The sequence below is a fragment of the Hydra vulgaris genome, chromosome 03 (genome assembly GCF_038396675.1).
Source record: "Hydra vulgaris chromosome 03, alternate assembly HydraT2T_AEP".
NCBI classification, from domain to species: domain Eukaryota; kingdom Metazoa; phylum Cnidaria; class Hydrozoa; order Anthoathecata; family Hydridae; genus Hydra; species Hydra vulgaris.
In genome coordinates this window covers 24,762,501-24,775,390 of record NC_088922.1, presented here as the reverse complement: position 1 = coordinate 24,775,390, position 12,890 = coordinate 24,762,501, and the positions used below count along the sequence as shown (strand labels likewise).

Sequence of the window (12,890 nt, the reverse complement as noted above, 5' to 3'; positions counted from 1 at the left end):
CATGTTGCTTGTTCATTGGAAAATAGAATTATTTAATACAATAATTTTTCAAAAACACGGTAAAAAATATTGGAGTATCAAAGATTGCCAGTCTAATATTGGAAGCATAAAAGACTATGTGCTCATCATTCATGCTTAGTCTGGATGTGACGCAACATCCGCAATATTTGGAAAAGGAAAAGTTTTTTTAATTTGGTGAAAAAATCCAAAAAACTTCAGGCTATTGCGGAGTCTATAAGTGATTATCAAGCAAATCAATCTAAGGTTGGTGAAAATTCAATAGAAATATTTAAAGAGTTATATCGTCGAAGCAACAATGAAACCTTAACAAAGCATAAGTTAGTTTATATTTATATTTACTTTATGACAGGGACTCAATTATATTTTTTAAATTTGAGTGACTTTTATAAAACTGCATTAATATTTATTGAACTTTCTATAGAAATTTAATTAACATAAATTTTGAATATACTTTTATTATACTCGATATTGCATGTAATGGACTTTTAGAGCCTAAAAAAATGCCACCAACCGAAAGAGCAGAGTATTTCTATGGACTTCGCGTGCATTTGTAAATAATAACCTGAAAGCTACTTAATAATAACAAGAATTTAAAACCAGAAGAATGGGGCTAGACGAATAAAAATTGGATTCTTCATCCAATAACAACTGATAAAGACGTTGCGCCGCAAAATCTATTGTTAGTTATACGTTGTAAATGTAAAAGTTCTTCAAAGAATCAATGCGGAACAAATTTATATACATATGGAAAACATGGAGTTAAATGCATGGATGTTTGTGGTGGTTGTCATGGAGAGGGTTGCAATAATGAAAACGTAAAAATTATTAATTAAAACAAAGCTGCATATAGTATTTCATTCCTTTTGCTAAAGATGATTTTAGAATTTTATAATATCTATGACGCTTTTACATTCAAGAGTAACAATTCCGTTGAAGTTATTAATGAAAATTTAGATAGCAAGTTATTCGATGATTTAATTTAATTTAAAAGTTCTCAAGCATTTTTTTTTTGTTTGACTCAATTTATACTGTTCTGCATAGTGCTGTACTGCATACATCGTTATGCTTTTCTGCATAGACTCACACTAGCTTATAATACAAGCAATACAGCGACGATTATTTAAATGAACATTTGATGTTTTTTTCAATGTTTTATTATATAAAAGTGTACTTTTAAAACGTAAATAACTTTTTAAATAATTTTTTTCAATTCACAGTTCTTATATAAGTATTGATCAGCATAAAAAATTATATCCAGCCGTTTACAGTTAATAAGATTTTAGAGGTGTCAAACATCGAACTTTTTTTGCTCCAAAAAGGATGTTCCCGTAACGCAATCAACGGGGCTCTTTTTTGTGCTCATCCAAAAGTTGTCTACTTTCTCTCTGCCAAAACTCAGCTCTATTCTATTTTTAGAGTCTGGAGTCATAGCATGCCATGACATGAGCAATCAGCTGACAGGTGACAGCACACAGGCAGAATTTCGTTGACAAGTGCAATTTTGCAGCGGACAAAACAAGTGCAACTTTTTTGGTTTGTTTCATTTTCTTAAGTCTGGTCCGTGTCAACGTCACGGAAGTTTTTTAATAATTAAAGGAAGTATCCAGAAGTTTCCAGAAGCATGCAGAAGCGTCCAGAAGTTTCCAGAAAAAGCATCTGGAAGCATCAAGTTGCATCCAGAAATATCCAGAAACATTCAGAAGCATCCAGACGCATCCAGAAGCTTCCAGAAGCTTCCAGAAGCATCAAAAAGAAGCATCTAGAATCTTCCAGAACAGGTTCACACAGGTTTATTTTACTATATAAGAGACATGTAAATCGACATGTAATTCAGTCAGTATATGGAGGTCAATCAGTCAGTATTATCAAGACAGTTTATCGAAGTGAGTTTTATCAAAGAACATCAATACGAAAAGTGAAATACAACAAGTGTTTCATTACATAAATACAGTCCACATCCAACCAAGACGTTGTGTTCCACAGAGCATTATTATATCATCACAAGGTAAATGTAACACGGTAAGCCTTGAGAAGCATGATTATTTATTTTTATTATTTTATGACTTCAAGTGCAAAAATGGCTCCCGACAGTCTTGGATTGGAACTAAGAAAGAAAAATATTGCGTGAAAAAATGGACCGTTTCAAGACTATGTTCCAAATATCGTTCTACGGTAAAGTTGGCAGCAGATAACAAAGGTGGAAGACCGCGTTCCACCACTTCTAGAGAGGATTCTATGATCGTCAGATCCGTCAAGAAGGATCCCTGGATATCATCAGTCGAGATACAAAAGCAATTAGAGCTGCCTGTATCGGACCGAACAATCAGACGACGTGCTGTTGAAGCCGGATTGTTTTCTCGACGCCCTGCAAAGAAACAGCTGATTTCACTAAAAAACCAGAAGAAAAGACTCCTGTTAGCTACATCTCATATTGACTGGAATGTGCAGAAATGGTGAACTGTCCTGTTCAGTGATAAATCGAAGTTCAACATCATTGGGAGCGATGGCATTTGCCGTGTACGTCGACCGGCCGGAAAACGTCTCGATTTACGTTACTGCCATAAGACCGTGAAGCATGGTGGAGGCAATGTAATGGTCTGAGGGTGTTTTTCTGCTAACGGTCTAGGTCCTATACATCGAAACGATGGAATAATGGACCGTTTCATGTATAAAAATATCCTGAAAGATGTTATGTTACCTCATGCTGAATTGAATATGCCAATAAAGTGGGTTTTTCAGCAAGACAACAATCCGAAACACACTGCAAAAGTAGTCAAGCAGTGGTTTCAAGACAACCACCTATCGGTGATGGATTGGCCGCCTCAATCTCCGGATCTCAACCCTATCGAGAACCTGTGGGAGATCGTCAACCGCAGAATTAATCATGAAGGTGTTCGTAATAAGGATCACCTGTTTGAACAAATCCAAAAGGCCAGCGATTCCACAAAGTTTCAATAATCACCTGATCGAATCTATTGCCTCGAAGATGCAAGGCTGTGATCGACAACAAAGGATTCGCCACGAAATATTGATAGCGAAATACAGCTTGGTCAACATTTTGAGTCGACATTTGTCGAGTTGCACTTGTTTTGTCCAGAAGGAAATCAACTTTTTTTAATACTTTTGATTAATTTATTAATTTTCGTATACAAATAATGATCTTTGTGATGAATAAAACTTGAAGAACTTTGTCTCTAAACAGTTACATAGTCATTTCTCTAAATTGAAAAAATGCAACACTTTTATATAAAGAAACTAAATTAGCATTATTTGGTTGCACTCGTTTTGTCCGATACTGTATATATATATGTGTATATATATTTATGTATATATATATATATGTATATATATATATGTGTGTATATATATATATATATATATATATATATATATATATATATATATATATATATATATATTTGAAGCTTGCGTTAAAATTATTTTATCTTAGCCAAGGCAACCACAAGAGTTAATAGTTCACCGTTGTTCTTATGTAACTTTTGAGATTTGAAACAATAACAAGTTTCTTTTAACACAGAATAATAAGGATTTCTATATTTATACAAAAATTTTTTTTTTTGATATCACAAAATCTTTTACGTCTTAAAACCGTTATAAAATAAATAAAACAATTATTTACATCTTCTATTGGTGAGGGGGGGGGGGGGGGGGAAGTGTTAAAAACCGGCGCAAATAGATTTACAAGGTGATTTCGAGAAGGGATGAAGCAAATGTTCTCCAAATAAGTTCTTTCGGAAACACTAAAGGCGCACTAGCGATAAAAAAATCAATAAAGTTTTCGTTTTTGCTCTATGCTGTAATGAGATCATAATGGCGTATGCTGTAATAAAATCATAATATAATGCATGCTTTTGATTTAATATTATCCTCCTCATTGTCATCTGAGATTGGAGCTGCAGGAGGAGATTCTTTCTTTTTTCGTCGAAAGAAGTCTAACTAAAAAGAAATTTTTACATAACAATAAATAAAATAACTTTTACATTTTTCACCTATAATATCATTATAAAGATATAATATAATAAAATATAATATAATAAAATATAATATAAAAAAATATAATATAATAAAAAAATATAACGAAATAATCACTTTCTTTGTAATATTTAAAAAGTTATCGTCATCAACCATAATATCAACCACAATAATCAACCACAAGTAAATGAATAATATATAAAAAAAATATATTTAAAAAAACAAGATGTTTTATAAACATACTTTAAAATAAATTTATAGTAATAGCAGGTAGTAAGCAGTAGGTAGTAGCAGGTAGGTAGTAGCAAGTAGTAAGCAGTAGGTAGTAGCAGATAGTAAGCAGTAGGTAGTAGCAGGTAGTATACAGCAGGTAGTTAGTAGTAGGTAGTACATAGTAGGTAGTAGCAGGTAGTACGCAGCAGGTAGTAATCAGGTAGTAAGTAGTAAACTAGGAACGCATTTGCATCAAAAAAATACTCATAAATTATTTAATAACTTAGTTTTAATTTTTATAACATCAATTACTAACGTCACTTAAAAATATTTCAGTAAATAATCTAAATTTTTTTACTGTATTTAACACCCTTCCCTCCTGTATTCACATCCCCCATTGATATCGAGGAACTCCTCAATTTCTACTTTATTTTTTCAATTTTGATTCTTGAGTAATCAGATGAAAGTTATATGATACGATTATATACAGAAAGTGATATGAATCAGATGCAAGTGATAAGATGGTATACATTCACAAAAAGCTGGATATACACATACATGCAGCACCAGCAAAATAACTTCAAAAACTGCATCGATTAGAAAAAGATCAATGAAAATCAAGAAAAAAATATTAGCCTTCCTCACCCAGCTGGAATAATCTCTGAATAAGATAAGTGGCAAGATTGATTACATTGTTTCTTTTCTTTTTATTCCCAAATTGATCATCTTGATTTAAAACAACTGGGTTTGAAAAATATTTCATAAATTTGGCAGTCAACTGGGTTTGACAAATATTTTATTAAGTGTATTGATGTAGCTTTATCATTTTCATTATTATTTTTCATCAAAAACAAGTGTTTTTGATGAAAATCATGAGATTTTAATTGTTGAAATGATAAATTCATTTTTTTTTTGTTGAAATAAAAAATATATATATACTTTTTAAGTCTTAGCTTCCAGTTGGATGACAAGTTTAACTGAGTACCAAATTTTTATAACATTAATTTATATAAAAAAAACTAGCCAAGAACTAGCCAAACACAGGCTTTAGTTTAGTGAGTTTAGTGTCATAGCCAATTTTTTTTTCAAGCTTGCTCCATCATTAACAGAGGCAATATCTTTGTCTAAATTCAAATCAAAATGCATCAAAATTTAGCTAGGCTTTTTTTTCAAAAATTAATATAATGCGCCAAACCAATTTGATTAAGAGGTTGAAAAATTCAAAATTCCAAGCTAAGCCCAATTAAGCAAGGTCAACTCAGGCCAGGATTATAATCTAATGGTCACTATGCTACTGGTAACTTTGAATGCTCAGTATCATTTTTGTATTTATGGATGTTTAAAAATCTAAAATAATTATTATATAATTCAAAAGAGTTTCACTTATGCAAATTCAGAACCTTTTACTAGATGAGGTATGATCTTTAGCAAAGGTGGCAAGCAGTTGATATATAGAATTATTTGTTTTTATATTATAATATTTTTTGTTTTAATATTAATTAATGAAAATAAATCTTTGTTAAGACAGTTGCAAGTTTCTTGATTTGATTTTGTATTGTTGCTTAAAATGTATTTGTTGTACAAATTTATAACAAATTTTTTTCTTGCAAACAGCTGTAGTTAAATAACTCCCTTTTAAAAATTTTATGCAGCTTATCATTAACTAGGTAATATTTGAAAATTATGCTTAAAATAATACTTTCCTATATTGGAAAAACATTTTTAATGAAAGGACTAAGTCAGTATTTTTTTTTGGGAATGACTTAGATTGATAAGACTATATTTACAACAAGTAATCTGTAACATAAGTAAACTGTAAAAAGATTTCATTGTGAAATTTTTTCAACTGAGTGTTGTAACTGTATCAGTATACTTGAAGTTGAAATGTATCAACTGGAGGGAGATTTGAATTAGTAAGGATATTAATTTAATGTTATATCAGGTTTGAAATAACTTAAAAAAATGTTGTCACAGAGAAGATTTAGTATTGACATTTTGCACTGTATAGACATTTAAACATATCAACATGTTAAAACGTTTTTAAAACTTTGTCATATAACTGAGAAGTTAGGAAAAAAGAAAACATATCCCAACTAGGCACACAAACTTTTGCACCACCTAACACTCACAGAAACATCAAATAAACCACCTAAATACTTTGAACATGTATGTAACAACTCTTTTAATTTGAACCTATAATTTGAAAACTCTTGTAAATTGAACATATTTTGAAACTCTTTGAGGTTTTAAATTACATGAGTTCAACTATATATACATACATATATATGTATGCATATGTATACACATACATATACATACAGTTGAACTTAAATAACTCTAATTCTCAACGAGTTTCAAACTATGTTTAAATTACAAGAATTTTTGAATTATAAGTTTAAACTACAAAAGTTGTTAAAAATATGTTTCAATTACAAGAGTTTTTGAATTATAGAATTAAAAGTTCAACCTTTTTATTTTTAAAATACTAATTCACACTTAACGAGGCTGCAAGCAGCCACCATTAAGTTGGGAGATACTAGAAAATAAAGAATAAAGTTATAGAGCAAGGAAACAGTTGACAGAAGACTTGAAAAATTAAAGATTATAAGAGTCAGGAAAACATGAATATGGGAGAGAGTTCCATTTTAGAGCATGAAGAGACATAAAATAAAAAGATGCAACTTTGCTGAATGACAATTCAAGCAAGAATGAGTTTTGGTTGATGGAGCTAGAGATGATTGTTTGAGCAGCAACAATGATAGTATTTGTAGAAAAGTGGAAGAGATGCCACCTTACAACGAAGGAATATTGGTTTAAGATTGGCAGATAAAGAAGGTCTAACTACCTTTATGATGTATGTTTGAACCTTGTCTAGAAAAGAGTAAAGATGCTTACTTTGCAACGATGTTTTCCATGAGAGTTCTGTAGTGAATGATAATCCAAGAAGAAGTGAAGAAGAGGACTCAGTTTTCCATGAGAGTTCTGTAGTGAATGATAATCCAAGAAGTGAAGAAGAGGACTCAGTTTTCCATGAGAGTTCTGTAGTGAATGATAATCCAAGAAGTGAAGAAGAGGACTCAGTGAAAGGGTTTCCATTCATTAATTTATGAACTTTGAAAGTATTGAGAACAGTAGGTAACTGAGTTTTGTTGGAGTTAAAAATCATTACTGTTAGCCCCAAGGTGTTACAAAATAGGATCAGATTCAAGATTAACTGCCTGTTCTAAGCAATCGAAATGAGAAGACTTGAATGTTGAGACAGGAGTATAAAGTTGAGTCAACAGCCAATAGAGAATTGGAGATCTCAGAGTGTTTTTAAAAATTGGAACTACAGATACCATTTCCAGCAGGTGGGAAAACAAAATTTAGTCAAGCGATTATTAAATAGTTTAATGAGAACTGAAGAGAATTCTTGATAACAGTTTTGTAAGACTATGACAGGAATTTTTTCTAGACCACAAGCTGTAGAAGAGTTTAATTGAGAAATGACTTAAGCATAGGAATTTGAATGTCTAACAATTGGTTAACCAGTTTAACTGGAATGGCAGGAATATTATGGTCATGAAATTCAAGAGTTAAATTAGAGGAAAAGGTCTTTGCAAATAGGTTTGCCTTAACTTTGAGAGGGGTAATAAGATTAAACTAATGAATTCAATGTTTGAACTTCTGAGATAAGATATGAGATTTAGTTAACTGGAAACAATGAAGCATCAGACAGCACCTTATTACATTGATTTCTTACAATAATTAAAAGGCATTTGCTCTCAAAATAGTTGTTCTTACAAAAAAGATGAAAAAAACTATACAATTAGATAATATAAAATATTTCCTTTAATATTAAACCCTGATGGGACCAAAGAATTTAAACCTGGGACCAAAGCATTTGTTCGATTTTAAATAATCTTTTGAATCATAAGAGTTAATTAAATAACAAAGGTTCAACTGTACACCGTTGCATGGTTGTGTTCTATTCTTCCAAAAAACGTCAACAATAAGTTTTTTAAAAAAAGGTAATTTAAAAGACCCAAAAAAGTTTAAAAACTGAAAAAAGATTTTTCTTTAAATTAATAGATCATCTGCCCAAACCAAAACCTCAGCCAATGTAGCAGCACTACTTCAAAGTTCACCCTATTTAAACCAGTTGATGTATGTGCACTTCTTCCATGTTCTCCTTATTTAAGTCAGTCAATGTATGTACACTACCTACATATTCAACCTTTTTATTTAGAAAAAGAATTAGGAAAAATAAAGATGACAATTTATTTGTTGACCTTAAGCTCTATTTAGTCGGTATCAGGTCAATACTAAACTTTTAATATAAAGCTTTCATCATATCAACATAAAAAACAAGGTCAGCAAAAAATTGCCGGCCCCAGACATTTGTATGAAAATATATATATATATATATATAATATATATATATATATATATATATATTTATATATATATATATATATATATATATATATATATATATATATATATATATATATATATATATATATATATATATATATATATATATATATATAACCCTCGGAATTAGGAAAAATGAGGTCGGCAATAATTTGCCGATCTCAATCTTTTAAAGGTCGGCATCATGTCGGTAAAAAAAAATTGGTACATAGGCCTTACCATAAAATGTAGAAACAAGGTCGGCAATAAAAAAATTAAAAAACCGTTGAAAAAATGATGTCATTGCAACGTAGCAGATTTAGACTTGTTAAGTTTAACAAAAAGTGGTCTCCAGTGGCATGTCATCGTTTAGTTACCATTGTTGCAATTTAAGGCATTTCCTTGCAAGTTAGAGCATTGTAAATGCTATATTTCAATTGTTTCACAAATCTTATGAGTATAGTTATTAGGAGTAACAGAAATTATTTTTGGTTTAGTCCAGTTAATTGAACCACTACAATGTTAGGCGTGTTCAACTATTCCTGATGCGCCCCAGTTACCTTGTTTCACCGACATAACTTGCACCACATGAACAATCTAACTGATAGACACCAGGATAACTATTTGAATGCAATACTGATTTATTGCAACAAAATGTTAAGTAAAGAATTACCATAGCGAATAACGGTTTTTATACCTACTCTACAAAACTCTCTTTTAAGTATAATGCTTAATTTTGGTGTCAATGGCAGTATGACAATTTTTCCAGGGTCTATTTGCTTGTTATTTGTATTTTCCATTTCTATTTGCTTCTTTATTGTATTTTTATGTGATAGTTTATATCTATTACATAGATAGTTATAGTATTATTTTTTCATTTCATTTAAACAGTCTTTTAAAATTGTCTATACAGACAACATTAGGCAATAATTAATTGTTGTAAAAAACATCTCACCACAATTGTGAAATAATTTTTTTTCAAAAAAAACAAACAGTTAAATAAATTTTATTCTACTTTCCATTTTTAAAATACTTTTAACTATATTTGCTGTATTTAAATTAAATTTACTATTATTAATAATAAATTTAAATCTATTTAATTTAATTTAAATTTTTGAAAAATATAAAATGCTCCTTTTTACAATTTTTTTTGCAAAAATTTCCAAACTATGTTAAAAAAATTCTTTTTATCAAATCTAATAAAAGTTACTTTTTTATGTTTGTTTTACATTCAACTATTTTGTTTATTTGTTTATAGTTTCAAAGCAATATTTGTTTTCATCTCGTTATGAAAGTGGTAACATACAAAAGTATTTAATGCACTAATTGTATATAAAAGCATCGACTGATAAACCATAATCAAGCCTGTAGGAAAAATTACTTTAGAGATTTTTTTTTATAAACTTTATGAAAAAAAGATTTTTTTAGTTTTGAAATTGTTTTTTAGCAAAAGTTTTTCCATTACCATTAACATTTTTCGACTGATCATAGAATGAACATCAATTAAAAATGATTAACTAACTTATGAGTAAAGAAAGCAAACACAAGGAGATAATGTTGTGTAATGAATGTTTTAAGAAATAAATTGTATATTTATGTGTACATATATATATATATATATATATATATATATATATATATATATATATATATATATATATATATATATATATATATATATATATATATATATATATATATATATATATATATATATCTTAAACAAATCTAAAATATATATTTATATAGAAAAAAAGAAAAAAAGAAAACTTACAAAACCAGAACGCGTTTTTTTATCTTTTTTTGAATTATTTTCAACTTCATTATTTTTATTTTCATCTTTTTTTTTTGAAATATCGTCATTGTCATCTTCATTAACATCCTCATCTTCATTAACATCTTCATCATCTTCATCCTCATCTTCTTCTGCATCATCTTCTGAATGCTCTTTTTCATTATCATTATCTTCTTCTTCGTCTTCTTCCTCTTCATCTTCTTCCTCTTCATCTTCTTCATCTTCTTCCTCTTCATCCTCATCACTAACTACCTTTTTCCCTTTATTGTTGATTGTCAAGCTTTTATTCTTTTCATTTGTTGTACTTTTATCAATGTGTTTGGAATTTGATTTTTCAATGGGCTTGAAATTTGATTTCTCAATGGGTTTGGATTTATTTCGCTCATTTGAACTGTGATCACTTTTTACATTGAATTTTTCTTTATTTGTTTTTACTTTAGAATGGTTTTTGTGATTAGTTACTTGTTCTGAATCTTCATTGTTTTCATCCTAAAGTTAATTTGAAGTAAATATATATATATATATATATATATATATATATATATATATATATATATATATATATATATATATATATATATATATACAACTTGAAGTATATATATATATATATATATATATATATATATATATATATATATATATATATATATATATATATATATATATATATATATATATATATATATACACACACACACAATTTGAAGTATATATATATATATATATATATAAATATACTGCGCGACATAATGATAAGACACCCTAAAAATATTTATAAAACTATACCATACATTTATGTTTAAAAACTAATTTTTATAGTAAATGAGAGCAAAACGATTACAAGTAGGGCTGCCAATTTGAACTTTTTTTTAAAAGTTCAAACTTGAACACTTTCGAACTATTTAAGAAAAAAGTTCAAACTTTTTCGAACTTTTTTCAATATTTTTTATTTATTTAAAATTGAAAACAAAAGGGTACAAGTAAAGCACAAAACTGTTTATTTATTTATAAAGACTTTTTATTTGTTTATAAAAAGTAAATGCAAGGTATCATCCTGCAACCAGTTTCTTTTTCTATGCAAAAACAATCCAAAGCTAGAGAGCCCTTTCACGAGATCATACCACTTAAAAATCATATATTTTAATAAAAAAATTTCGGTTCTTTAGCTAGAGTCAATTATTTGTTATAATTTCTAATATTGTTACTATTTTTGGCTTTTTTCATTAATATTGAGTCTATCTCTCTAAGCTAGAATAATCTTTGAATAAGATTTTGAATTTGCTAAATTATCTATATTATTTATTTTTATTTTGTTCTCTAACTGATTACCTTGACTTAAAACAACTGGGTTTAACAAATATATCATTTTTATGTACTAAATTATTATTTTATTGATTCAATTTTTTTGCTTGTTGCAGCCTTTTGCAAAAAATGAAAATAAACTTCAGATCTTCTCCTAAACTTCAGATTTTCTAGATGTGCTAACGCTGAGCAGCCATTTTTGTTTGAACTTAAAATTCTTTATAATTTTAATTCAAATGTAAATAAACAGTGGTCAAATGATGAAAAAGTACCAGCCACTGTTTAACAACTTTTTCATAGGAAAAAACCAATCCTACCTTAAATGTGATGGCGCTACAGGTGATGTAATTTTGATTATATTTTTAGAGTTTCCAGACAAAAAACAAAACAAAAAAAAAGCAAAAACAATCAAATTTATAATTTTTACTTATATTTCAGTTTGTTTTACAAAAATTAATGAAAAGGCATATCATTTTTTAAAATTTAAAAGTTTGAACTATTAGGACAAAAAAGTAGCAGCTCTAATTACAAGACTAAACAACATTTTAAAAAATTTAGTGGGTTACCATTTTTTTGAATTACTTCAATTATTCTAGAAGGTAAATCATACAACATTTTTTATGTTTTTTAAGTCAGCTAGTGAACTATATTGTTTACTACCTTTAAACACTATATATGACAGCTCTGCCCAAGCATTCTCAATAATGTTCAGGTCTGGAGATCTAGCTGGCCACTTCAATGTTTCAATTTTACTGCTGTTGAAATATTCCTTTACTATCTTAGCTGTATGAACGCTAGCATTATCATGCTGAAAAGCAAAATTTTCACCACATATGACAGATGCTTTATGTCTTAAAAATTCTTGAACAATTAAAAGATAATCCTTAGCCTCTTTATCTTTCCATCTATAAAATGAATTTTTGATTTATTATGATACCCAATCGCACACCAATTCATTAAACAACCACCATCCATTTGACTTTATTGCTGTGTTACTGGTTCTTTATGCAAATCGTGATAATAATAATTCCATCTATCCAGCCCATCAAGACAAAATTGTTTTTCGTCAGAAAATACTACTTGTTGCAACTCTTCTTTCCATGTTACGTGGTCCTTTACAAAAGTTATTTGATTGTTTATGTGATTTGTTGTCAAAGGTAGTTTTCGC

At 28.7% G+C, this 12,890-nt stretch overlaps 1 protein-coding gene across 4 annotated transcripts in view; it reads right to left on the bottom strand.

Moving 5' to 3' along the window:
- Positions 1 to 3,544: 3,544 nt before the first annotated feature.
- Positions 3,545 to 12,890, bottom strand: part of LOC100213911 (X-linked retinitis pigmentosa GTPase regulator) — a 36,551-nt gene continuing 27,205 nt past the window's right edge. For 2 of the 4 annotated variants that reach the window (XM_065792727.1, XM_065792725.1), the window contains exons 13-15: positions 10,397 to 10,906; positions 4,258 to 4,462; positions 3,545 to 3,978 (exon numbers count right to left, since the gene is read on the bottom strand). In XM_065792727.1, the coding sequence (XP_065648799.1) occupies positions 4,259 to 4,462; positions 10,397 to 10,906 (714 nt within the window). In that variant the 3' untranslated portion in view covers positions 3,545 to 3,978; position 4,258. The remainder of the gene's footprint in view (positions 3,979 to 4,257; positions 4,463 to 10,396; positions 10,907 to 12,890) is intronic. The other 2 variants (XM_065792728.1, XM_065792726.1) reach the window with 1 other exon arrangement.